General features: G+C 40.8%; 4 protein-coding genes and 3 long non-coding RNA genes across 8 annotated transcripts in view; 4 read left to right on the forward strand and 3 right to left on the reverse strand.

The window, feature by feature from the left end:
• LOC124349426 (glucose dehydrogenase [FAD, quinone]-like) overlaps positions 1-27,792 on the reverse strand; it is a 211,430-nt gene that overhangs the window by 164,010 nt on the left and 19,628 nt on the right. The gene's annotated exons all lie outside the window — the stretch shown is intronic.
• LOC124349582 (putative ammonium transporter 1) lies at positions 69-2,600 on the reverse strand. Its single transcript, XM_046800311.1, has 9 exons — positions 2,262-2,600; positions 2,109-2,198; positions 1,930-2,038; positions 1,748-1,866; positions 1,454-1,674; positions 1,050-1,395; positions 858-976; positions 509-788; positions 69-441 (listed from the first exon to the last, which is right to left on the reverse strand). The coding sequence occupies exons 1-9, from the start codon at positions 2,521-2,523 to the stop codon at positions 272-274; spliced, it is 1,716 nt and encodes a 571-aa protein (XP_046656267.1). The 5' UTR covers positions 2,524-2,600; the 3' UTR covers positions 69-271.
• LOC124349797 (flap endonuclease 1-like) lies at positions 11,024-15,350 on the forward strand. Its single transcript, XM_046800646.1, has 14 exons — positions 11,024-11,319; positions 11,381-11,483; positions 11,545-11,711; positions 11,792-11,901; positions 11,959-12,162; positions 12,222-12,440; positions 12,516-12,719; positions 12,801-13,605; positions 13,791-13,977; positions 14,042-14,129; positions 14,194-14,465; positions 14,531-14,615; positions 14,683-14,918; positions 14,988-15,350. Exons 1-8 carry the CDS (start codon positions 11,238-11,240, stop codon positions 12,855-12,857), a joined length of 1,146 nt encoding a protein of 381 aa, XP_046656602.1. The 5' UTR covers positions 11,024-11,237; the 3' UTR covers positions 12,858-13,605; positions 13,791-13,977; positions 14,042-14,129; positions 14,194-14,465; positions 14,531-14,615; positions 14,683-14,918; positions 14,988-15,350.
• On the forward strand, positions 15,974-20,394 carry LOC124349775 (extensin-like). The gene is made up of 4 exons (XM_046800616.1): positions 15,974-16,158; positions 16,222-16,291; positions 16,389-16,657; positions 19,397-20,394. The coding sequence occupies exons 1-4, from the start codon at positions 16,156-16,158 to the stop codon at positions 20,225-20,227; spliced, it is 1,173 nt and encodes a 390-aa protein (XP_046656572.1). The 5' UTR covers positions 15,974-16,155; the 3' UTR covers positions 20,228-20,394.
• LOC124350270 lies at positions 20,818-23,080 on the forward strand. Its single transcript, XR_006920626.1, has 6 exons — positions 20,818-20,909; positions 21,302-21,421; positions 21,502-21,617; positions 21,676-21,977; positions 22,083-22,383; positions 22,450-23,080. It is a non-coding gene; the product is annotated as an uncharacterized LOC124350270 (long non-coding RNA).
• LOC124350409 lies at positions 23,413-24,983 on the reverse strand. The gene is made up of 3 exons (XR_006920915.1): positions 24,867-24,983; positions 24,584-24,803; positions 23,413-23,770 (listed from the first exon to the last, which is right to left on the reverse strand). It is a non-coding gene; the product is annotated as an uncharacterized LOC124350409 (long non-coding RNA).
• Positions 25,847-27,674, forward strand: LOC124350379. The gene is made up of 4 exons (XR_006920863.1): positions 25,847-26,055; positions 26,121-26,216; positions 26,276-26,502; positions 27,316-27,674. It is a non-coding gene; the product is annotated as an uncharacterized LOC124350379 (long non-coding RNA).

Genomic DNA, 27,792 nt, shown 5'->3' on the forward strand with positions numbered 1-27,792 from the left:
TTATTCTGTCCGATTAAATTGCAAATCGATTTTTTCGGTCGTCCGAGATAATTTAAAAGCCACAATCGTCGTCGAAAAATGGTGTCCAGTTTATTCTTTCCAAGCGCAGACAAAATTTTAAAATATATTAAAAGAAAATTGAATGGATATGCTAATTTGAGCTCTCTTTTTAAAAAGTAGGCGAACGCCGACACGTCACTGATTTATAAAACATTTTCTTTTAACTTAATTTCGTTAAAATAGAGAAAAAAAAACCTTTTAGATAATTTCATCAAAGAGCTGTCGACCGTTTGATGGTGGAAACTTTGACAGAGACGTCCAGTCCGGCGTTGTTTTCGCCTAGATTCAACGTGCTGACGGACAGCAAAGAGGCCGGCTCCGATGTGGGCGTCGTGCAAGAAGACGGGCAGGTGGAATCAATTACGTGAGAGTCTCGTCGTCCTGGACAGGAAAAATGATTCGGTCAAATCATAACCACCAAATTAGGTAAATCTAATTGTTAAATTACTCAGAGTCAAATTGTTGGATAGCGAAGAGAGGCCCTTGGTTTCTCTGGGCATCCAATTATTGCCCAGGATCTTGTTGTCCAGCAAAGCGTGTGACTCCTCCTTCCATGCAGACGCCGGATAGGCCAATTCGTTGTGCTTGACAGCGTCCATTCCGGCCAGTTCCATTTCTAGTGGAACTCGCAAAATGCCCAGGCATTTCAGAATGCTGAAAATTGGGTAACACCAAATAACTGCCCAGCAAATAATGACGACAGAGCCCAGCAAACTGCACCCAAATCCCTGCAATCATCACATGAAATTAAAGCAATTAATTCAATTACAGATAATTTAAATTAATAACGTTTATACCACAGCTGAGTGAGCATCCTGCTTGAAAAAGATTCCCTCGCGAATGAGAAATGGAGCAGAGAGCAAGCCGGCCAGTCCGCCGCAAAAATGGATGGGAAATCCATCGACAGGATCGTCCACTTTACCATAAATTTTGTAGAATAATTGGTCAATTAACTTTAAACAACAGGCAATTTGGTTGAATGATTATACCTTCCAATTTTTCCAGCATCGATCGACCGGCCATGAAAGCCGCTCCACCCAGAATTCCAGTCAAGACGGCCGCCCACGGTGCCAGTGAATCGCAACCGGCGCAAACGGCGGCCATGCCGGCGACCGAACCGTTGACCATCGTCAGGTAACTCCAATAATTACCCCAGAAAGGTAAAAATCGGTTGAGGAAAAGAGCGGTGAGCGCACCGCCGCTGGCGCCCAGCAAAGTGTTCAAAGTGGCATAGGTGATGATGATTCCGTCGCCAGGTTTACTCAGCGACAATTGCGACGCCGCGTTGAACCCCAAAAAGCCGAAAATCAACAGCAGAGCCCCCAGACCGACAAACTAAAAAATTTCAATTCAATTTCTGACAGTTTAAATGAATTAAATTACAAGTAGTTACCGGCAAAGAATGGCCAGGAATGTGCTGGCCGTGTGAGGGTTCTCCTTCTCTCGGGGGGTCGAAACGGCCGGCCCTGGGTCCAATAATGGTAGACGCCACTAGGGCACAAGTTCCAGAAAACATGTGGACCAATCCGGACCCACCAAAGTCCCTGAAGCCCATCAACTTGAGCCACCCACCATCGTGCCAACCCCATCGACTTAAAGCAGGATAAGCAAATCCTGGAATAACAACAAACCATTAGCAATTATTAAAAAAGATAATTACACATCATCGTTAACAACAACCACCCACCTGAGAGTAGGAAACCGTAGACAAAGTAGCAGGGCAAATTGAGACGCTCGGCAACGGCTCCGCTAACGATCGTGGCCGCCGTGTTGGTAAAAATCATTTGATAAAAAGCCTCGGAATACCTGGGAATTGTCATACACAAAATTTAAATTTATTCAGTCACATTTATTTTTAAAATTTTATACTTTTCAGGTGCTAAATTGGCAAAGGCCCAGTGATTCCAGCCGACGAACGAATTGCCCTGGCTCCAGGCTATCGCGTACCCAAACAGCCAATAAGACAAACATCCTACAACTTTTAATTGAAAAATTCCAAAACTAATTAAAACATATTTGTCTACACATTTTTGTTGATTAAAACCTACAAGCGTCAATGGTGCTCTTGAGCAGAATGTTGGTCGTATTTTTGGTCCTGACGAGCCCCACTTCCATAAAGGCGAATCCACACTGCATGGCTATCACGACAAAACATTCAAAATGGCGGATTTGATCTTTAATTTTTAATTAGAAAATCTTACCAAAGGTGATGACGGTGAGAATGACAAAGTAAAAATCATCCAGATTGCGTTGCAGGGCGAACAGTGTCCTCTCCACGTGGCGAAAGTCGGCCATGAGTGCCGCGTTGAATTCCATGATCGTGTTGGACGCAACGTCGTTCGCTGTGATGATGGCGGCCGCTCGACCTGCTACTCGGCTTTCGTTGAAATTGGACACGTTATGACTAACGAGGCTCGACACGTTGTTGACAAGGACTGACACAGCTGACACGGCTGACTCCATTCTCGTCAGGTGGACGGCCGGGCACTGAGCTCTCAACTGACTGGCGTCTGTCAAATCTCACCTTTCCTCCCCCAAGTAGTTTCATTTACTTACCCAACCCCCTCTATTTACACCTACCGGGGAAACTTATCGATTTGATACCCCCACCCCCTCGGGTATAGGAAAAATTTACATAAAATTCGAAACCAAACCAAATTTGGAATTTGTTGCAGATTTTCTTTTTGGAAGAAAATAATTAAATTTCTTTAGATTAATTAGTTTTAAATTAAATTTTGGAAAAAATAAATTAAAGGTAAAATAATGACATCGTCGCTTTGTTACCTAGGTAACATTTTGTAGTAAAATGAAATTGATCTTTTTTTGGCGCGGGATTGTCGCCCCTCCTCCAATTCTTGTTATTGTCAATTGGTGAGAAAATCTGAATTTCCCCGGCGGCTAATAATTAATGGCCGGAAGGACTATGCGCCAGACGCCAGACGTATATAAGAAAGGTCGTACAGTACAAAAGAATAATTCAATCCGATCAATTTTAAATTGCCGCATTCCAAAGAAAAATGAAATCCCATGACTTTTCTATTTTTATTGTCCAAAAAACCAAACGATGTCAAACCAGAAAAACAATTGAAAACACGCGCGCTGATTATGAAATTTAACTACAGAGCTCGCCAAGTTATTTGTTTGAGTTGGCCAAAAACTAAAAATGACAAAAGAGACCGAAATAAATGTCCGACAAACACACAGCACGCGCTATTATTCTATTTATTTCCATCCGCCGCCCGGGGGCAGTCCAACTCATCCAGCAGCACCGGGATCTGGCTGATGTTGTTGTTGTTGGTTCAAATCCGCAGCTGGATCGACTCTTCTTCTCTCTCTAATGTCGAGTATGGAATGGAATGGGTTCTATTCACGGCAGATAAAACACGTCCGGATGGATGTCGACCACCGACGAGTACCGCCGCCGGCTGAACAGCGATGCCCTCCTCCGCCCTAAATGCGCACATTCCATTATTCATCCGTCACACACAAGTTTGGCCATTGTTGTCCGTTGACATTATAATGACAACTGTACATATATACGTCCATATATACTTATGGCCAGCTGCTGCTGGTCCTTGCAGTCGATCCGATCCAGCAGCAGCAGTCGGTTGGCGTCTAGTAGCGAATCCTTGGGAATGGAAACACGTCCGGACGTGTCCATGTCCGCGTCCTCCGAGTCTGAGAGATGATAAGCAATTTCGCCGCTGTGCTCCGTCACGTCCAGCCCGCGTGATTCCGTCTCCAAGGGAACCCGCAAGACGCCCAGCTGCTTCAGGCCCAGGAAGAGCGGCAGACACCACACGACGGCCCATCCGGTGATGACTAGGACGCCCAGCAAGTTGACGCCAAGCGTCTAAAAGGCATTCATAAACAATTGAGAACTTGCGCAAATGTTACACACATTTCTCGGCTGCTGATGATGGCCGGACATCAATCTTTTATGGACTGCTGTCGGCTGGATGCTGGATGTATATAGTTATGTTCGACACGAACCTTAGACGAGGCTACGTCCGGTTTAAACAAGAGGCCGTTGGGTACGAGGAAAGGGGCCGTTACGAGTCCCACCAGGCCGGCCGAATAGTGGAGGGCGAACGAGTCCAGCATATCGTCCACTATAAGAGTTATATAAACAATATTACAACTATTTAAAGAATATGAAAGTATTAAGTATATAGTAATACCCTTGAGTTTATCGACGATGGATCGGCCGCAGAGGAAGGATAAACCGCCCAAGGAGCCGGTCACGAACGCCGCCCAAGGAGCCAAAGATCCGCATCCAGCGCAAACGGCCACCTTTTTTTAATAAAATAATATCGATCCGTTATAATCATCCGCTCCATTTTTTCGGATGAAATGGATTACCATTCCGGCTAGGGATCCGTTGACCAGATTTCCGTAATTCCAGGAGCGATGGCCGAACCATGGCAGAAATCGGGATAAAAGGACGGATGTTATCCCGCCGGAACTGCAGGCTAGAAAACTGTTGAAAGTGGCCTGGGCAACGACGAATCCGTCTCCCGGATGGCTGATGGTCAGCTGAGAAGCGGCGTTGAATCCAGCGAAGCCAAAAATCAACAACATGGCGCCAATGTTGACTAACTATTAATTACATCCAGTTCAAGGAATATTCATTAATGGATTCCTGGGAAAAATGAAAATCATCAAATAATTGTGTGGTACCGGTAATGAGTGAGCTGGTAAGATGGAGCCTTGAGGATCACCTTGGGCGGAAGGGAAGCGGCCGGAACGAGGTCCAATCACCCAGGCGGATACGAAACCGCAAGCGCCGGAATAAAGGTGGATGACACCCGAGCCCGAGACGTCGCTGTAGCCCATGGCCTTGAGCCATCCTTCCTGATTCCAGCACCATCGACTCAGGATCGGATAGGCTACTCCTAAGCATCGATCAAAATGTCAACCGAATTTCTCATCTACCAAATAATTCCGGATATTGTTTCCTATATCGTATATTACCCGTTTGCAGGATTCCGTAGGTGAAATAACAGGGGAGGTTCATCCGCTCTGCCATTCCACCGCCCACGAAAGTGCTGGCCGTGTTGGCGAAAATCATATGGTACAGGGCGAAAGCCAATCTGTATAGAAAAACAACACAGCCAGCGCTGCCATGTTATCAATTGAATCAAACGGAACTCCCTCCAAAAAGAAGAAAATGCGGATGAAAGCGGCGCTCCGCTTGTGTTCAAAAGGTAAACTGACGCATCAATTGATTTTTTGTACATACTTTTCTCCAGGCAGATGGGCGAAGGCAAAGTGGTTCCAACCGACAAAAGAGTTGCCATCTCCCCTTTATTTTGAGATGGAAGAGATATAAATGAATTAGGACTTTGCAGATAGTCATACGTCAATCGACATGGTGAGTTATTTATGTATACTATACCAAGCCAGAGCGTAACCGAATAGCCAGTACGAAACACAACCAACGTCTGGATAATACATAGAATACACAAATAAAAAACAAAATGGCGGTTATTCCGGTTATTCGATTTACATCATGCTGGTTTGTTGATGTCTGCTGATATAATATAAATAGGCCTATTCAATTGAAAAAGAAATTTGTCTATTATTACATCCGTCGAGAATGCTCTTGAACAAGACGCTGGTCACGTTCTTCTTCTGCACCAATCCAACTTCGAAGAAAAGGAATCCCATTTGTAGGCCTTTGATATTATTATTACACACAATAATCGATTTGGTTTTGTTTTTTGGCATATATGAATAAAAAGAATATATAGATCTCTCTCCTCGTTATTATATGTTTATATCTTTTATTTGTATACCGTAAGTGATCAAGGCAAGTAGAACGAGGAAAAAGTCGTCCAAGTTGCGTCGCAAAGGGCCGAGATTGTACTCCAACAGGAGAAGAACGAATTGCTCTGTCAAGTTATTAGTGTTGCTGCGAAGGCCTACTGGCTCCTGACGTTCTTTGTTATCATCGCTGCTGCCGATCAAGGAGCTGCTGTTGAGAACCTCCTCCGTATTATCCATCCTTTTGATCGGTTGGCGCTCCTGGGAGCTACTGTCTATCAATCCTCGATCGTCGATTGCTTTATTTCTATATATTGGTTCATATTTGTTTGTGCGCCGCAAAATGGGCGCGAAATGTTCAGATTTTTTAAATATTTATAATTACTTGGTATGAACTTATCGAAGGACATGATGTGACGCAAAGTTGGGATATAATAACTTGGACTTTTGCGGGTTATTACAGCACGTCTTTTATATCTTTTGTAGAACTTCTTGTATATACTTTTTTTTGTGACAGGAAAAACTTAATTGCGTCCTTCGTGATGTACTTAGTGTGTCTAAATAATCGACAAACTGTTGTTGTATAGTTAGTTATGTATGATTTATGCTTACCGGTGTGTATAATAATCGTCTCTAGTCACGTTATATAGCCTATACTACAGATCGGGCTAATAAAAACCAAGTTGGACCTGTCAGCTGATGATGGACAGTTGACCCAATCTGACTCGAGTCACGCAATAGAACCGGGCCAAATATAATGAATAAAAGATTATACGCGCGGGCTTTTATTTCGTCGCTTGAATTATAATGAGCTCCGGCCACGACATTCGGTGATCAATACATCACAAAATCACTTATGCAAAAGTATAGAATAGATAACTTTCCCCCCTCTGTAATATCAATTTCCGCCGATTTATTCACGTTTATTCCTTTTTTTATTCTTACATTTATCGACGAATTAACTTTGAATCAATTGTCCAAATGTCAAAAGACAATTTTCGCTGGGTGCACATCGATCTTTTGCGGCTTTTGAAAATGTATTATAATGCGCAATAGTATAATAACTCTAAGAAACTAAAAAATTTCAACAATAGGAGGGAAATTGATCGCTTCTATATCTTTCACGATCGGATGATCGTGGATTCCGATTCGAGACAGCGCTCTCTTGGCACTCTCTATACGTAATACTAATGATCGCGGTCGTGTGAATCATCGATTGCCTTCTTGAAAGAAAAGCCTGCGCGCGCGTTGTTATATCCCATTCAAATATAATAGACGAAAACGATTCAGAGAAACGACTAATATACATTGACGCAATAAATAATTATTTATTTGTCAATTCACATTTGCACTCGGCAAACTTTTTCCCTTGTACAACTTCTTTTTGTTTTGGGGTTAAGCTTCAATTTTGTATTATAACTGGCGCGTTGCTGGTCTATTTTCATCTATTTGTTTTTTTTCTGTTTCCAGACATAAGAAACTGTGCATACAAGAAGGGACGGGCAGCAGGAGCTCTCTCTCTGCTGCCATGGCACCATGCTCCGTTGCCCAGACCCGCGTTGGTTATAATATAATCTTGACGTCGTTTTCGTGAGAGCTGCGCTACATAGGGCGGGCCTTATTTGAGTCGAAAGTTGGACAATAAACGAGAAGCGCCTAAACAAACTGTGAATATTGCAAAGCATATAGCCAGCATCAGAGCGCTGCGCGGTGACAGCAAACGAGTTTTCTCCCCCCAACAACTAATCTGGCAATTTATTCATCATTCCTTCTCTCTTTTTTTATTTTTATATAAAAACCTAGCTCTCTTCCTTCCATCCTTTTGATGCAGAAGGTTTGGCACGGGCGGATGGACTCGATCAAAATTCAGAGTGGCACCTGTGATTGAAAAGGAACGAAGTTATAGCCCGGTCGTCCTTCGCCGCGCTGCTCTCGCATTTTAGACAAAAAAGCGACGAACCAAGGCCAAACGACCAGAAAAAATAAACATTGAAATGCAATTATATATACCGAACGCTCTGCAGTCACAACAAACTGTCGTCGTAGCCGCCGTTCCACATTTCCCGGCGAATCGACCCAGATTGTGATGTTGTTACAGCCCCAGCACATGGACGAAAACCCCCACAGCAGATATAATAATATATATACCATTTCCTAATATACTAAATACGACAGCCCAGCATCACGGAGAGACGGAATCGACAGAATACATCCGTCAAAACTGATTTCTTCTAAATTTTTTCGCTTTCTTTATAATTGAATTTTAAAATCTCTGTCAAGTTTGGCCTATTTTCATCCCCCTTGTCAGGTGCATGCAGTTTACATTATATAAGAATGAGAGTGGAGCTCGACTCCATTTGGGTTGCACGAGATTCTCATCGGTGGATGGATGCTGGATATAATCCTGCTGCTGGGCGATCCGCTGGTTGTCGCCAAACTTATATATTCCCCGTCGCATCTCTCTCTGTCGTTCGCTGTCGTTCCCCAAAAGTTAGAATTCGTCGACTGCAATTTGCCCCGGGATTTTCGTAATACAAGTCCTCGGTTATTTTTATTATTTCGTTCGTTCGTTCTAAACTTTTTCCTGTTCCGTTCCCCCCCCCCCCCCTTTTCCATCCGGCCCTATGGCAACCCAGCGAAAAAAGCGAACTGATTGCAATAACTACAGAAAAGGCTGCATACATCGTTTACACGAAAAAAAGTTACTGTAGATTCCCGCAAACACTTTCGAGTCGCGATGACACCATCATCAGCAGAGCAGATTATATATACAAGGGACGCGAACGGACGACCGCAACTTTTATAAATTCAAGCGCCTCCGTATGTAGGCTATATACATAAACTCGCGTCGTCTATACCACGTCAACCGCCATCTTGAACCTTATAGACTCTCTATAAGGTTCGGTCTCTGTTTATTTTAACTTGTGTCTATTTATAGGAACAACTGCTGTGTTGTGAATTAACACAGAAAAAAAGAAATTGGCGCTCAAGAATAAGACGAACTGATGTGCTATGTGCTGTCTGCTGTTTTATCGATCGCTATATACTACACACCGGTATTAGATGACGCTGGCTATATACACACGGTAGTACACACAAATAGCCAGCTTTTAGAGATGACTATTGATTACTACTTATATGTTTGCCATGGTAACAAACGGTCTCCTGATATTTTAATGACTGTGCCATCGTCGTACATAATATCCGCTCATGATATTCGCCATTTCAGCTCAAGTGCGTGTTATATATCTCCTAGAATGTATGTTATAGATAGAGTGTCTCTACAGATTAGATACAGTGCGTGCTTTCGTCCTCTCTCTTCTCTGCTGCTGCTGTACCGGTTATATGATGGTGCTGCTGTCTCTAATATGTACAACTGCGTGTGTGTGCTGCCGTCAGCCTGTTTCAAATGGAGTGGGAATGAAACGACAGCTGGATTGAGAAGAGGAGCGCGTTGATGTCGGCCGCTTTAACCGCCACTCAAAAGCGATAAGTACCCGACGTTCTGATGCACAGCACCAGCAGCAGAGGAGCTTATATAGGATATTCTCATCACGCATTCGGGGAAATAAGTAAAACGTTAAGGAGCGCTGCTGGATGCTCTGTTGAGAACGTCTTGAAGATGGGAAACGGTGTGTTCAGCATCGTGATTTTAGACGGAACAAGAAGAAAACGTCGCCGATCCTGTACGCGCTCCGTTGGTCTTTAAGAGTCCGGCGCACATATATAAATGTGACATGTGCTGATGTGCTGTTAGACGTATAGATTAGAGGACGACAGCTCAGCAGGACTATTCCGTCCGAATATTTAATTGCCGAGGTATTTACTTTACCTATCCGAGCATTTAAAAGGGCTTCTTTGAAAAAGTTGACATTATTTCAAAATGGAATTTATTTATAACTACTGCCGTTTATATACATTAGAAGATTAGAAGCTGCAAAGGAAACTTGAGATTGACTCAATCTCGTTCTTATAGCTAATATCGGCTAATATAGTGCTGATCACCCTGAGAGCTGCCAGGCGTCTAAACGTGTATAGGTTATACTTTTATAAAGTTGAGCGAGCTGCTGATGCTGGTGCTGAGATGCTCAGATCGATTTTCGTTATGCAAAAGCTTTCGCCTATTATTATATCGTGAAAAGCGGCAACGCCCGTTATATTCGCTCCTGCTGAAACCCGTTCGTGCTCTGCGCTGCCATGAATAAATATCAACCGATGGAAAACAGCCCAAGAGCTTATGCTGCTGCTGTGCTGATGTCTGACGGGCATTTTGACATGGTCTAGCTGCTGCGACAGTTTTCGTCCGTTTTGCGGCCATTTGGGTGCGAGCGCAGTGGTCGTGGTCCCGCGGATTTGTCAAAATAAAAAGTCTAAAAATCCTTTTTCTACTAGTTATGCAAAATAAAAAGCCAATTGGATTTTCGCTGAACAGCTTCTTTTCTTCTTTTCTCTCTCCGTTGACGGCGGTTAGATAAGATATCACAAGCATCAGTTGCATGTCAATGAACGAATCGATTTTGACCACCACAGCTGCTGTGCATTGCGATGCATTGGCTGCTGGCGGATGGTTATACACGCGTCGGGTGGAAATAGAGACTGGAGAGTTAAGTGTGTCTTGATTCCGCTGTTCTGCATTTATTTGGCGTCAAGCGTCATGGGAGGGGACCAGGGAGGGAGGCGCATCCCCCAGCACCCTAACGAGAAAATATGCCTGTCAAGAACTCATTAGGAGCGTCATAATGAATATACGTTTTTATTTAATCAAATGTCTATATAATAGCTGCGATGAAACCTTTAATTGTTCGAAGCATTCCTGCATATTAATAACTGCGACAAGTGATGGTAATGAAAGTCTAAACAAATGAAATATCGACTTAATCATTTTGCAATTAATTCAAATGTCAAAATCATGTCAAATTAAAAAATGCCAAATCAACGAGGCTGCTCTTAACAAATGTGCAGATTTTTAGCAAAAATGGCAATATAAAATAGTCTGACATGCATCATTTAGTGTATAATATTCTATAGAAACTGTTAATTAAGAGAAATTTAGACGGGAAAGTCGCTTTCAGCCGTTAAATCGCTTGCGCTAGCCCGCCTAGCCAGTAGATGGTTCCACCTCCGCCGCTAGATGCCATCCTTGAGGCGGTATTATTATTGCGTTTGGCAACGCTGCATTCAGCTTTGCTTCTTCGTCTACTTTTTGGTTTTTGGCGCCTTTCCCGTGACACAATTCGTTAGTGTTCTGCAGTCTCTGGAGCTACTTTCTTATTTATTCATTTAAGATACACATACAATTTCATAACGTCTGTTGAAGATACTGGCGCCAGTTTGATTTTAGAGAAAACAGAATTGATCTTTCATAACAGTTCTTAAATCCTAGTTTCACCATTCGATTCTCACTGCTCAGGATGGGTATTAAAGGGTTGACACAAGTGATTGGAGATACTGCTCCTACTGCCATAAAAGAAAATGAAATTAAGAACTATTTTGGTATCTTGTTAAATAATTCATCATCATGTAAATGCATGTAACCCAATTTGTGTTCTTTCAGGCAGAAAAGTTGCCATTGATGCTTCAATGAGCATTTACCAGTTTCTTATAGCTGTACGATCTGAAGGGGCTATGCTAACCTCTGCCGATGGAGAAACTACCAGGTTCAGTTTTATCTATTTTTCATCCCTGAAAGAGTATATTGAAATGTTTTCTTTCATACAGTCACTTGATGGGTATTTTCTACCGGACCATTCGGATGGTTGATAATGGAATCAAGCCTGTTTATGTGTTTGATGGAAAACCACCTGACATGAAAGGGGGTGAACTGACAAAGAGAGCAGAGAAAAGAGAAGAAGCATCCAAGCAACTGGTTCTTGCCACAGATGCAGGTATTTACAAGAATTTTATGGTTGTTCTGTGCAGAATTTTATGGTTACACAAAAACTGGTTTTTAATCTATCTCCAATAGGTGATGCAGTGGAGATGGAAAAAATGAACAAGCGTCTGGTTAAAGTAAACAAAGGACACACTGATGAATGCAAACAACTACTTACTTTGATGGGAATACCTTATGTTGAGGTTGGTTGGCCGTTTTTGCATTGACAACATTTCAGCATGACCATTTCATCTGTCTAGGCACCTTGTGAAGCTGAAGCTCAGTGTGCAGCTTTGGTGAAAGCAGGAAAGGTTTATGCAACTGCAACTGAAGACATGGATTCATTGACCTTTGGTTCCAATGTCCTGCTGAGATACTTGACATACAGTGAAGCCAAAAAAATGCCCATCAAGGAATTCCATTTGGATAAAATCTTGGACGGACTGTCGTACACAATGGATGAAGTAAGAGTGCTCGAAGAAAATCTTAAAGTGTTTGTCCTATTAAATCTTCAATTTCTTAGTTCATCGATCTATGCATCATGCTGGGCTGCGATTATTGTGACACGATAAAAGGAATAGGCGCCAAAAGAGCCAAGGAACTCATAGACAAACATCGATGCATTGAAAAGGTGATCGAAAACCTTGATACCAAAAAGTACACCGTCCCAGAAAATTGGCCTTATCAAGAAGCAAGACGACTATTCAAAACCCCTGATGTTACAGATGCAGAAACCCTTGACGTAAGCCTTAAACTTACTACGTGTCAGATCACAACCTAATCGCACTGTCCTATTGCCTCCTCTTTCCATATATAGTTGAAATGGACACAGCCAGATGAAGAAGGTCTAGTCAAATTTATGTGTGGCGACAAAAACTTCAACGAAGAGCGCATTCGCTCAGGCGCCAAGAAATTGTGTAAAGCGAAAACAGGGCAGACGCAAGGCCGACTTGATTCGTTTTTCAAAGTTCTTCCTTCTAGCAAACCGTCTACGCCTTCCACACCGGCTTCAAAGCGCAAGGTTGGTTGTATTATCTATTTGTTTGTTGGTTTTTTTACCGCATGATGCATTTAAAATTAATTTGCCATTTTTTATTAATAGGCCGAGGAACCGAAAAAGGGAAGCAAAGGAGGAGCCAAATTCAAGCGTGCAAAATAATTTATTTAATGCAGAAACAATGAATTGTGCCCATTATTATCGATGTAACTTGCTTACTCGTTTTACATGAGGCTATTACTATTAACCATGATTTATCGCTTGTAATTCATTCATTTAAAAATTTGATTTCTAATTTTAATTATCATTGATCAGTAGTATCTTTATATTTATGGAATTCTTCGCCATTCGTTCCATTAGCTTATTCTCTTATAGTTTTCTCTGGCTAAAAGGAATGAGTTTTTGCTTCGTACCCTCTTTTCTCTTTATACTTCGTGTAACTGATTCCGTGAAAGCTGCAGTGCATATCTGAAATTCTCATTCGAGATAGTATCTTATTTTCGTTGTGGGAGTTTGAATTTCCCGTCTTCAAATTTCGTGTAATTAGTTATTGTAAACTAAATATAGCCTACTAGCCAGAAACAGCGTTAGGGCCTAGCTTGAAAAATTACCCTTTGCCACCTGGTCCTCTAATGAGACATCTATCGTCAAAAAGAAAATTTAAGAAATAAAAAAAAAAGGAAAAAACTCGAATAGCGATTACTTTATGAAACCTGAAAATTGTCTAACAATCATTAGAAAACGGTATTTAGTTCAATTTATTATGCCACAAAATTACAGATAGATTGCTTGTGGCAGGATATTCGTTGTTTACAAAAATGTTCTGTGCAGTATAGATGGCGTCTGTGTATCGCCTCAGATTAATATCTCACATTGCACATTCAGAGAACAGAAATTCCAAACATCAGAGGTACTTCGTATTCTAACAGAGAAAGAAATATTTTCAATTGTAGACTAATTTGGATTTGGTCACATGTGTTTGTTGACAAAACACTTTCGGAAGCTACTTGGATCTTAATAACATATTTGTCTACTTTTGAATATTTACATATTGTTGGTGTGTATCTGCGGATCCAAATGCCTTTACATCCGAAGAGAGTCTTACTTCTGAGTATTGAATCGTTCATCGACCGATGATTTGAAAATGTTGCATAAAAAACGAGAGAGGAATATTTGTTCAGTCAATAACTGCAGATCATACAGAGAGGCTAATCGTTGGCCAGAGCCATTGACCTTTCATGAGTTTCCAGCAGACTTGGCAAGGAGGAAACTGTGGTTAGAAGTAAGATTTACATATAATTCAACAAGTGGGAGATTCTGAAAACTAGTAATTTTTAATATTCTAGATAATAGAACGAGAAGACTGGGTGCCAGGAGACAAAGCGAAAATATGTGCCATGCATTTTACTCCTGAATGCTATCGAGAGGCAACTGGTAACTGAATATAAGATCATTTTTAAGGAGAGATTGGACGCTGTTACACTTCATTTTATTCTAGCATCTGCAGTCAAACGTCTTAATGCAACAGCAGTTCCATCACTACATCTCATCCTGGAGCCATTGCCTAAGAGTGGGTTGACCAAAGCAGCCAATACAGCAAGAGCAACAAACTCATCAGGTGTTGTGGCCTCATCCACTTCTACAGCACAAGCATACTATGTGTGTTCTGCCATGAATTGTAGACAGTACAGGGAGGCCCAGCTCTGGCCTGAGCCACTTTCTTTCCATGAATTTCCAGCAGATCCAGCAAGGAAGAAACTCTGGATAGAGGTAGACAACAAAATGTTTATTTTATCACCTAACAGCAAACACTCAAGCATTCTTTCTTAATTTAGAGTTTAACGAATGGCGATTGGATCCCTAAAGAAAAGGGCAAGGTTTGCTCCATGCACTTTGATATGGATGATTACAGAGAAACAAGTATAATAGCGTTTCAGAAATAATATCGTGAATTAACTTTGTAAAAAAAAAAAACTTTTGATTTTAGACAAAAAGTTGTTAAAACCCAATGCTGTACCTTCGTTGAATTTATCATTGAAAAAGCTGACGGAAAGTGAAATTGCAGATCAATCTGCGGTCGACATGGACTATGGGCACGAAAGATTGCAATACGGACTGAAGGAATCTGATACCAAGACGACCGAGTCCCGGAAGCGGATATCAAATATAATCATCGTCGACCTCATCAAAGACAAAAAGTCAAAATACCCAGAAAAGCCAAAAGTGATTTTCAAATTGAACATTGCAAAACGAGTTCCTAACGAGTAATTTTATTGTTTGTTGGTTTTTTAGCCCGTCGTAATAGATGAGAGTTGTTCTACTTGTATGGAGATGAAAAAGGATCTTCGCGAGGTAGAGTTTCAGTTGGCGATGGTCAAGCAGGAATTGGAAGAACAAAAAAGGCTCGTTGAGAGCTTAAGGAAACAAATCAAAAATTAAACTGAAGAACAGCCATTTGTTGGTCGTTATTTGCGTCTACGCTTAAGTGAATTGATCTTCCTACCACAGTTCATCAAATCGCCGGTGGTGTGATTTACATAAGATTCAAGGAACATCTTGTTATTGGTTGAAACCGAAAATAATTCGCTTCTGAATAATTGCCTTGAGTGTGTTGTATATTTGGAATCCCGTAATATAGAGTCTAATTTCATTCCATGTGATGAATGTGATAAAACTATTATTTTAATTTACAGGTAGCGAGCTCAATGGAGGTCGAAGAGGCTTTGCAACCATTGGGTAAGGATACACCTTTAGCGCACAGAGCATTAGAGAGTTTCCTGGTTGGTCTGGATCAGTAAGATAACTTTTTGGGTCGAATCGTTGTTGAAAATTAAGATTGGTAACGTTTCCTACACTCTCCGAAACGGCGATACCACGCCATGCCATTGCTGAGTCATCAGTATAAAGTAGCTCACTTAAACATCACCTAGATGAGTCCATGAAAATGCTGTTTGTGATTGAATCACGTACCAACTGATTAGTCGCAAGGGGCTAAATATTTTCCTATTTAAGATTAAATGCTTTCGTATCCAAGTATTAGCCTACTTAAGACTCTTCAGACCAAAAAGACAAAAACTTTCGATTTTAAGGGCAAGTTGACGTTATGTTACACTGTTGCACTCATTGGCGAGAGCAATAAATGTGACTCTTAGATTGAAAAAGAAACCGCACGGGTTTTCCCAGTTTTTCCACGGGACCAGAAGTTAGAAGAAAGAAAACGGTGTATAGCGGGATAGAATAAACCAATCTGACGTTTTTACGATCGTCTGTGCGCCTCATTTTGCGCTGTGTTAAAGGATAAAACAATTTGAAAAGAAAGGAGAAAATAATCTTTTGCAATTCGCACATACAAGCTGACTTTCTAAGTGCGATCTGGAAGTATAAAAGCAACCTGTTGAGACCATCATAAGCACAGTTGCAAAACATTCTCTTCTCCGACTAGTATCAACAATTTAACAGAATGGTAAAGCAAACTGTCTTATCTTATTTTATTTATAGGCTAATCTTGAATATCTTTGTTTTTCAGATTGTGAATACCTTCAAATGTATTGTGTTGTTAGGTCTGATGCTAAACCAACATGGAACTGAAGCACAACGTAAGTATTTCGATAACATTACACATACAACATGAAGTTAACAAATATTTGTTTCACTTTTGCTTTCAAAAAAAAAAAATCTTGTCTCGTTTATTAGGCGGTGGTTACGCAGCTCCTCCTCAACCATCTCCTTCTTCCGGGTCAAATTATGGTGGTTCGAATACTGGAACTCATTCAGGAGCTGGTCCATCTCACCAGCAACATTCGCAATCTGCTTCGCCCTACCAACAACAAGCCCCAGTCGCTCCTCCAACCTATCAACAACCTGCTCCGTCTCACCAGCAGCAGGCCCATTCGGCTCCTTCTTATCAGCAACAAGCTCCAGCAACTTCATCGTACCAGCAGCAAGCACCATCGGCTCCATCCTACCAACAATCTGCTCCATCTCACCAACATCAACATCATGCTCCAGCGGCTCAGTCATACCCGCAACAAGCTTCCTCTTCACCATCATACCAGCCACAGGCCCCTGTAGCCCCAGTCCCGTCTTATCAACAGCAACAGCAGACTCCAGTCGCTCCTTCGTACCAACAACCTGCTCCAGCAGCCCCGAGTTACCAACAGCCGGCCCAAGCGGCTCCATCCTACCAACAGCAACAGACCCCATCGGCCCCATCTTATCAGCAACAATCGGCTCCAGCGGCTCCATCGTATCAACAGCAGCAGGCTCCAGCTGCCTCTTCCTACGGCGGGGCTTCTCCTCAGGCCGGAGGAGCTTACTAGAAAAATGTAGAACATTTTATATTTCCAGTTAAACTTTAGATCTTTATCCTCTTTAGCATCTTAAATGTAAGCTAAAAGATTTGTTGAAATGATACTTCCAGAAATTATAAAGAGAATATATTGACTTAGAGTAAGTGATGACTTTTCATTCCCTTTACTGTCCAGCGATATGGAAAACTGAACAAAGTTAAAGGAAGGAAATTATGTAACAAATCTTCGCATTTCTTTTATTGGCTAATTTTTAAAGTTTGTCGAGCGCGGGTGAGAAAGCCACTTTGATCGTTTTTGAGCGATTTGGATTTTGAATGGGCTCCATTTTTATGTTTCTGTCGATTTCCTCGAGATGGCAGTATAAATAAAAATGTCGTCTGCTTTCATTTTGTTTACTAGTTTAAAAAAAAATGAGACGAAATTTGAATGGTAACTTTTGAAATTCAGCTGAACTGCTGAAGGATGGTATTTAAAAATGGTAAAATACAGGTTGAAATGAACAACAAGTAAAGTTAAAGTTTTGCTATGTTTACAATCTGGAAAGCAATTATGTTGAAATGTGAAAGCATGGTGTAAACAGAAAATTTTCTATTTACTCTCTGCTTTTAGAGGTTAAAATTGAAACATTTTTGTATTCAGGTATCATTCAACCACCTTCATTGTGAAACAAACAGGTTGTTTGTTGGCAAATCAATCCAGTGCTGTTCCTGCAGGAAAATACAATTGTTTTTATTAGAAAACATGGTAGGTAAACATAACATTTTCATATATTCATGCAAGTTTATTTTTAAGCTGTTTAGTGTTAAGCTGTTTTGCTTGCAATTTTAAACATTCTAATTTTCTTGGAGGCAAGTGCAACTAGAGAATTTTATAATAAAGAGGAACTGCCAGCCATACCTCCTTGTTACAGCCGTTTTGAAATAATTAGTCTGTTAAAACAGAGAAGCATAACACATCAATTAAAGATATTTTTGATATTTTTTGAGCTTGCTCTATGTTTGAAAGTTTGTTGTTATAGTCTGTCCACTTTCACCCACTATATGGCCACTATATCCCACAACACGCACGTCAAGGAGTGTGGTTTAGAGATTTCACAATTCACACGTCATGTGAAATGGCATTTGCCACGTTTCAACTAAATTTATTTCGATACAGGATGGCTGGTTGGTCGTTGCCCAGTGGATAGAAGGAGAAAAATGGTTCAGTTTAAAAAATTTAGTTATAAGTAAATTATTGTCGCTTGTGTCCACTTGGATTTGACGATTTGCGCTGGTAGGACGATGGAGCTGCTATGGGAAATGTCCACACTTCGTTCCCTATTTATCATTTTTGTAACCAAATACCTAGTAGTTTTCTAATTTAAGCGCCATGACATTGATTAAATACGGTAATGACTTTTTCGTACGGCCCTAGGATTGCGCGTTTCCTTAGTGAAATACCGTAGATTTTGACTTTCTAAAACATTAATTTAAAAGAGAGATAGGAAGAAAACGGGTTTTACCGTGTTTTTTGTACCCCTTAGCCTACTGTTAACCAACTGTCGAAAATAAATAGTTCTCTCACAACGCCTCGAAAACCCGATTTAATAAATAAGTAATAATGCAGCAGGAATGGGACGCGTGGTAAATGTATGTACGATAGAATGTGAGGAGCTGAGGACGGGTTTTTCCAGAGCCGGGGCTGGAAGGGAAGATACTGGGTCTACCACAAAGCCACGAAGATGTATACTTTTGGTTCTCTTTTTTCCCGTTGATGAGCAGAAATAATATGTATTTACAGAATAGGAGAAAATGTCTGCTATAGTTGTACATCAAGGTGCTGCACGTTGCTGCACCAAAAGTAGACTTTCTACTACACGAGCTGACTGATATATAAACGACTTCTGTAGGCGATAAAAAGTCACAGTTGCGAATTGTTCTTCACTCCTACAGGTAGTTCAACTTAAAATGTGGAAGGTAACGAAAATCACAAACTCGCTGTCTAGTATTTTAAATGATAAGTATTGTTATTCCATGTTTTATTTTCATTCAACAGGTAACGAACTCGATCAAATGTGCGCTCGTGATTGCTTTGGTGCTTATGCAACAAGGCTCAGAAGCAACTAAAGGAAAACGTTAGTAAATTTCCTAATATGTTTATTCATTTTGACGTTGAATTTTACCAGTAACGAATAAAATTTGTTATTCATCAAATACAAAACCAGGCCATCGACAACCAGCTGCTTCACCTTCCTATCAGTCCTACCAGCAACAAGCCCCAGTAGCTCCTCCAGCCTACCAACAACCTGCTCCTTCTTATCAGCAACCTCAGCAACAAGCTCCAGCACCGTACCAACAGCAAGCCTCAGCCTCTCCATCCTACCAACAACCTCAGCCACAAGCTCCAGCACCGTACCAACAGCAAGCCTCAGCCTCTCCATCCTACCAACAACCTACTCCATCAGCCCCATCTCAGCAACAGCAGTATCCTCCAGCGGCACAGTCGTACCAGCAACAAGCTTCCCCGTCACCATCATACCAGCCACAGGCCCCAACGGCTCCAGCTCCATCATACGAACAACAGCAGACCCCTGCCGCTCCGTCTTACCAACAACCTTCTCCGGCAGCCCCAACCTACCAACAGCCGACCCAAGCAAGTCCATCCCACCAGCAACAAACCCCATCGGCCCCATCTTATCAACAACAATCGGCCCCAGCGGTTCCATCGTACCAACAACAGGCTACAGCTTCCTCTTCCTACGGTGGGGCTCAACAGCCACCGACCCCGTCTCACCAACAGCAAAATGAAATCGCTCCATCTTACCAGCCACAGCCGACTCCATTGGTTCCTTCTCACCAGCAGCAGCATTCAGCTCCTTCCTATCAACAACAGGCTCCGTCAGCTCCAACCTACCAACCACAGACTCCAACAGCTCCAGCTCCATCATATCAACAACAACAACAGCAGTCTCCAGCCGTCCCATCTTATCAACAACCTCCTTCAGCCACCCCAACTCAACAAAAGCCGACCCAAGCGGCTCCATCCTACCAGCAACAGCAAGTTGCTCCTCCAGCCTATCAGCAGCAGCAAGCTCCAGCGGCTCCATCCGGTCTATTTTATCAGGAGCAACAGTCGTCAGCGGCCCCATCGTATCAGCAACAGGTCGGCCAAGCAGTTTCTTCCAACCAGCAACAACTGGCTCCCGTCCCCTCCTTCTATGGCCCTTCTTCTCTGTTTGTCTAAGTTCGAATGCTAAATATTTTGACAACATTTAGCTAATGTTGGGAGAAGATTCAATTTTATTCATTCTAGGTGGCTGTGCTATGTGAGAATTTTGTTATTTGCAGAGTTATATGATTCGCAATTGAAAAATAGATTTTATCAATTACATACAATTACTAACTCCTGAATTCTTCTTGATTCTTCTAGTATACGTACTAGTTATTTAATTTCAACTGGTGCTCACGCTTATGGAACAACAGATATCAAAGATGGTGTTAAGTTTATTTGTCTGCTGAATGCTATCATAATTTGAAATATCATTTCGGAAATGAATCGAAATTTGAAAAAAAGATCCCGGTTCGGCGGTTCCCGGATTTGCTGAGATCACACACACCACACCAAGAGTTTTTTTTATTTGGCAATGTCACATATGAAAGTTAAGTTCGTCTGTGTTTGTGTTGAGTGTTAAGTTGAGAGTTGAGAGTTGAGACTGTAATACTGTGATACTGTGACTGATGTGATTCAGTGATTGTGATTGTTTGAGTTTGAGTCTCTACTAGTTATGGAACAACAGATGTTGAAGATGGTATTAAGTTTATTCATCTGCTTATGTAATCATAGTTTGAAATATGGAAATATCATTTCGGAAACGAATCGAAATTTGAAGAACGACTTGTCTCGGGCTCTTGGCGACATCACCAAGGTTTCAAACAGACTTCGACTATTCAAATTTATTTATTATGATTATTAGTGACTATTCAAAACCACTTTCAGTATCCCCTACCTAATAACCCGGAACTTGAGGTAACTGAATTGATGACCTTTAGTACTTTAGTCTAAATTTCATGGTCCTTCATGGGTTGGGTTCTTCATGGTTTGTTTTATTGGGCATCATATCCCCACAACTATGTTGTCATTTGGACATTTGCTAAATTGATTTAAGAAAACAATTGGAATAGCATTTACACAGTATGTTTAACATAACATTTTTGCAGCTTTTGAGAACTTATTGACCAATAAAAGAGGTTTCTAACAAGGCTTAACTGTGTGCACATCGTGAAATGAATATGGATTGATCATGTGTTTGAAATTTAGATAAGGTTGCAGAGGAATATTTTCAAAAACGCCAACTGTCCTTCAAACGATTCGAAATAGAAATATTTATTCATTCACCGAAGAAACGAGTCAAATTACTCAAATGTCAATTGGTTTAAAGTGAGTAAAGTTAATAATAACCATAACCATAGCCATAACCATAACCATTTGGTATTCATTTTGATATTGGTTGTTTGTAGACTCATCCCCCAGCGACGTCAAAATGCAGAAGGAAAGGCCAGTTTGCATGTCTTTCATAATCGAAGGTCACGGAGATCATTACGTAAAACGTGCCATGCAGTGGTGTAGAGGTTGGGTGAGAACGGAATGTGTTCATAACCATTTGGTATTCAATTTGACATTGGTTTTTGTAGACCCATCCCCCAACAACGTCAAATGCAGAAGGAAAAGCCAATCGAAGGTCATGGAGATCATTATGTAAAACGCGTCATGCAGTGGTGTAGAGGTTGGGTGAGAACGAGACGTGTTACTTCATCATCAATTTGGTACAATAGCCGCAAGGCTTAAAAGGTGGGTCAGGGTGAGAAAAAGTCGTATAAAAGGAGAGAGAAAAGGCGACAGATCAGATCAGTCGAGTGAGCATCTCCGACACGGCAACAACTGCAGCGCACTATTGGTGCCTTCATCATCGTATTACATCATTTCGCAATCATGGGTAAATATTCGTTTTTATTTCCAATCGTGAATAAATTCTAACTTGTTTCTAGTCAATAAGACACGTTAAATTAGAAAATTAATTTTCAAATTGTTAATTGTGTAGTTAACTATGGCGTTATGCAGCTGTCGGGTGTTGTATCGTTGATGGCTGCGTCGACCACAGGTGTACTGATGTCTCCTGGGTATGGTGGATACCAAGCAACAGCAGCGGAAGATTACTACACCACGTTGCCGCCTTACTACACAACGTCAATATACGCAAAACCTACTTACTACACCGAGGCCCCCAAGTAGTACACAACTAAAACTTCAGAGTAATACACGAAAACTTACTCTGCCCCGAGCTACTACACCGAAGCCACCAAGTATTACTCTGCCCCGAGAAACATCACCAAAGCGCTTGAGTATTACATTACAACCTACGCTGCTCCAGCTTACTATACTAATGATAAGTACTATTCTGTTCCTAGGTAGCTACTGTACCGAGGCTCAAGTTTATTACACCACCAAAGCTGTCGAATACTACACCGAAGCGCCCAAGTACTACAATGCAACCTACACTGCCCCAGCTCAGCACACCGAGGCACTGGAGTACTGCTACACCACCGAGGCACTGTAGTACTACACAACTACTTTCGCTACTCTGACCTACTACACCGAAGCACTACTCTGCCCCGGGTTACTACACCATTAAGGCATCTGAATATTGTACCCCAACCTACGCTTCCGCAACCTACTACAAGAAGGCTCCTAAATACTAGAGTTGAAATTTCTATTTGTTAATCATTTAAATTCGTCGGTTATCTTCTCGGTTACTAGTCACTGTGAATTGATTGTTGACCTTCAACGAGAAAATAGAAAAGACTAAAGGATAAGACTTTTATTAATACCTACCTTGTCGACATTGCGACAGGCGTTTTTATTTGTGTTGACTTCTTCAAGCCCAGTATGCTGCGTTGTGATTTGTTTGTTTCATGTTTTAGTATGACTACTTAGTTGCTTTGTATACGGACATTCTTCTGCTTCGACGATTTTTTTTTAATAGAGTAATTTGCGAAAGAAACGTATTGCGCAGAGTATACTCTAAATTTTGATCTTGAATTGTATCTTGAGCATTTTTTCGATAAGGGAATTCAATTTCAGAGGGAAAAACGGAAAATATTCCAAAGTTGTGATTGTTGGTTTCGTTAAGTCTTAAAATAATAAGCAAATGGCTGATAGATTTTATGTACAAGGAAGACTTTGAATTTGTAATAAATCTATTGTTACAATTCCTAAACAAGACTTGATATAAATTGAAAGACAATGAACAAGTTATTTATAAAAGGAATTGCTTTATTGTCCCACCTCCACCCACAATTCCACCACATTTTTCAATCATATACATACATACATACACTTGAGTTAACCTGTTTGGCTGCCACGCCATACAACCCGTAGGTTGTTCTCTACTCTCTACGCGCCATGTCTGAAGGATCCATGACCAAGGTGGGGCTTGTCATTGCTGACAAGTCACCGCATCGACAAGGGGGAACTATTGTGCATTGCCTAATAGGCTTGCCTTGCGGCAAATTTTGGGCTTGGCGACATTCCGACCCCACGGCTTGTAAACCACGAGGCCGACCAGCGCGACCCGTGCAAAGGAGCAAGGGGAGAACAAAGGCGTGGCAGACAACGGGTTAACTAACACAAACACAAATATTACCAACAACAAATGATGATCCGCGCTGACATTTTGGAGATAACGGAGATGTTTTGATGTCCATCTTATCGACGTCTTTTCTGCATTACCTGAATAAAGACAAAACAATTCTTATTAAGTTACATGCTAATAAAAGTTACTTAATACATGTAGGTATATTGATCTGTTTTTTTTGCTCAAAACTTTACAGGCGCTTGAAATTTTTGCTTAGAATTAGCTTTCAATATTAAGAACTGTACACAGAACAAAGCTCACTTGCTACTTTAATGAAAACATTTCCGGAAGTAAACCGGAAGTAACCACAGGGCCTCAACCACTGAGCTGTCGTCAAATTAAACCACATATTCGTGATCTCCATGAAATTTGGGGTCGATTAGGTGTGATTTAAACGAAATCCAAAATTTGGCCAAAATCGAGAATTTTCCTGAACTATATAGTTCAGGAAAATTTTCAAAACCGGAAGTACGAAAACGTACAAAAACAAACATGAACTTTACCACAAATTTGACGAGGATCACGAATTTGTGGTTCTTTTGTACGTCGAATGAATATTTACTGAATTATTGAATGAAATCAGAAAACCGGAAGTAGAAAAAAAACACATTATTAAAAATCTAACAAGTGAGCTTTGTTGGGGGAATAGTTATCGTCAGTTTTCACAAATAAATTTCCACACAACAGCTTCCGATAAATGTTTAAAGAGATTTGAAAGCAACTGAAAATTGACTTTTGACAGCTGACAATTATCGAAAAGCCATCTAGCGTTAGAAAAAGAAACTTCTAAGTAAAACTTGTTTTGCGCGCAAGAAGGGCCTGATTTTGGAATTATTACACAGATAGAGAGTTTAACGCAAATAGATTACTAGTAGATAATCTACGAAAATAAGTCAATTTCCCGGTACCTGGTCATAATCCCGTTGTGAGTGACTGCAGGTGTGTCACAGCAACTGAAGTGAACTAACTCTCCAGTGAAGCAGCAAAGAAGCACTGAAGCAGTGAAGCTGGATGAGCGTATGTCTTGAAAATAAGGATGGAGCAGAACATTGGTGGAAGTCCTTCTTCTGTCATGGGCAAAATCCAGCATTCAATTGCTCAAGGATGTCCGTGGGGATCTTGCATGATCTGTAAAAAAAAAAATGTGTTGCAATGAAAATATTAAAATTAAAAAAGCATATTAATCTTTACTTTTTCTAAGAAGCACATTGAAATGTTCATGATGAAAAACCGTAATAATGGAATTACAGCAGCCAACAGCATTACTCCTCGGGTGGGATAAATTTCCTGACGCCAAGGAAATTATCATGAAGTATTGCAGTAGCTTGGTGAAAGGTGATATTGATGCTTACCTTTGTCATTTGGGTGATGATTTAGTAAGGCATTTGACGTAGTGTGGTTGCTTTGGTAGCAGTGGGAAAATACCTTATCTCCTCACATTTGTATTCCACTCTATGTGGGCTTCAAACAGGAGTTTTAGCCTTTTGACAGCATGAGGATCTAATGGATGGAAAGTGACTGAGCGCTAAGTCAACTTGTTGGAATGACTGACAGTTCCTATGCTGTGCATCTAAATTGAAGAAATAAGTTGGTATAATAGAAAAATAAGGAAACAAGGTCAAGATAAACCTACATGAGTTACGAAGTTCAATTTGGTATATGAAATCACAGAAATATAAGTATTAGTTTGTTGCAATTTGTTTCTCCCTTTTCGCCTCGTTTCACGATGTAAACAACATGGGCGACACTAGCGATATCTGGTAATAAGTTTTGAATCCTATGTTGGTTGCACAGTCACAGCTCAAATTATTGGAGTTCTATTGTCGCGTATTGGAGTTCTACTGTCGGGTATTTTTAATAATATTTAAAAATGAAGTTCTACTGTCGTTGGAGTTCTATACTGTCGCATACAAAGAAATTTTTAAAAATTATATTGGTTCTACCGACATCATTACTAGATGTCGTTAGTTTCGCCATTGTTGTTTTCGTATCGTGAAACGAGGCGGAATGGGCGAAACAAAACAAATCGTTGCTAATTTAAACTTATATTCCTGTGATTTCCAATACAAAATGGAACTTCGTATCTTATATGTAGGTTTATCTTGACCTAGTTTCCTTATTTTTCTATTACACCATCTTATTTCTTCAAATTTTAGATGTGTACTTGCATAGCTACTGTCAGTCATTCCAACAAGTTGACTTAGCGCTCAGTCACTTTCCATCTATTAGATCCTCATGCTGTCAAAAATCTAAAACTCCTGTTTGAAGCCCACATAGAGTGGAATACAAATGTAAGGAAATAAGGTATTTTCCCACTACTGCTACCAAAGCAACCAGACTACGTCAAATGCCTTACTAAATCATCACCCAAATGATAAAGGTAAGCATCAACATCACCTTTCACCACACCATTGTAGTACTTCATGACAATTTCTTTATCACCAGGAAATTTATCCCACCTGAGGAGTAATGCTGTTGGTTGCTGTAATTCCATTATAACGGTTTTTCATCATGAACATTTCAGTGTGCTTCCTAGAAAAGGTAAAGATGAATATGCTTTTTTAATTTTTATATTTTCATTGCAACACATTTTTTTACAGAGAATGCTAGATCTTCACGGACATCCTTGAGCAATTGAATGCTGGATTTTGTCCATGACAGAAGAGGGACTTCCACCAACGTTCTGCTCCATCCTTATCTTCAAGACGTACGCTCATCATTCATCAAGCTTCACTGCTTCAGTGCTTCTTTGCTGCTTCACTGGCGAGTTAGTTCACTTCAGTTGCTGTGACACACCTGCAGTCACTCACAACGGGATTATGACCAGGTACCGGGAAATTGACTTATTTTCGTAGATTATCTACTAGTAATCTATTTGCGTTAAACTCTCTATCTGTGTAATAATTCCAAAATCAGGCCCTTCTTGCGCGCAAAACAAGTTTTACTTAGAAGTTTCTTTTTCTAACGCTAGATGGCTTTTCGATAATTGTCAGCTGTCAAAAGTCAATTTTCAGTTGCTTTCAAATCTCTTTAAACATTTATCGGAAGCTGTTGTGTGGAAATTTATTTGTGAAAACTGACGATAACTATTCCCCCAACAAAGCTCACTTGTTAGATTTTTAATAATGTGTTTTTTTTCTACTTCCGGTTTTCTGATTTCATTCAATAATTCAGTAAATATTCATTCGACGTACAAAAGAACCACAAATTCGTGATCCTCGTCAAATTTGTGGTAAAGTTCATGTTTGTTTTTGTACGTTTTCGTACTTCCGGTTTTGAAAATTTTCCTGAACTATATAGTTCAGGAAAATTCTCGATTTTGGCCAAATTTTGGATTTCGTTTAAATCACACCTAATCGACCCCAAATTTCATGGAGATCACGAATATGTGGTTTAATTTGACGACAGCTCAGTGGTTGAGGCCCTGTGGTTACTTCCGGTTTACTTCCGGAAATGTTTTCATTAAAGTAGCAAGTGAGCTTTGTTCTGTGTACAGTTCTTAATATTGAAAGCTAATTCTAAGCAAAAATTTCAAGCGCCTGTAAAGTTTTGAGCAAAAAAAACAGATCAATATACCTACATGTATTAAGTAACTTTTATTAGCATGTAACTTAATAAGAATTGTTTTGTCTTTATTCAGGTAATGCAGAAAAGACGTCGATAAGATGGACATCAAAACATCTCCGTTATCTCCAAAATGTCAGCGCGGATCATCATTTGTTGTTGGTAATATTTGTGTTTGTGTTAGTTAACCCGTTGTCTGCCACGCCTTTGTTCTCCCCTTGCTCCTTTGCACGGGTCGCGCTGGTCGGCCTCGTGGTTTACAAGCCGTGGGGTCGGAATGTCGCCAAGCCCAAAATTTGCCGCAAGGCAAGCCTATTAGGCAATGCACAATAGTTCCCCCTTGTCGATGCGGTGACTTGTCAGCAATGACAAGCCCCACCTTGGTCATGGATCCTTCAGACATGGCGCGTAGAGAGTAGAGAACAACCTACGGGTTGTATGGCGTGGCAGCCAAACAGGTTAACTCAAGTGTATGTATGTATGTATATGATTGAAAAATGTGGTGGAATTGTGGGTGGAGGTGGGACAATAAAGCAATTCCTTTTATAAATAA

The sequence above is a fragment of the Daphnia pulicaria genome, chromosome 7 (assembly GCF_021234035.1).
Source record: "Daphnia pulicaria isolate SC F1-1A chromosome 7, SC_F0-13Bv2, whole genome shotgun sequence".
In the NCBI taxonomy this organism is placed as follows: domain Eukaryota; kingdom Metazoa; phylum Arthropoda; class Branchiopoda; order Diplostraca; family Daphniidae; genus Daphnia; species Daphnia pulicaria.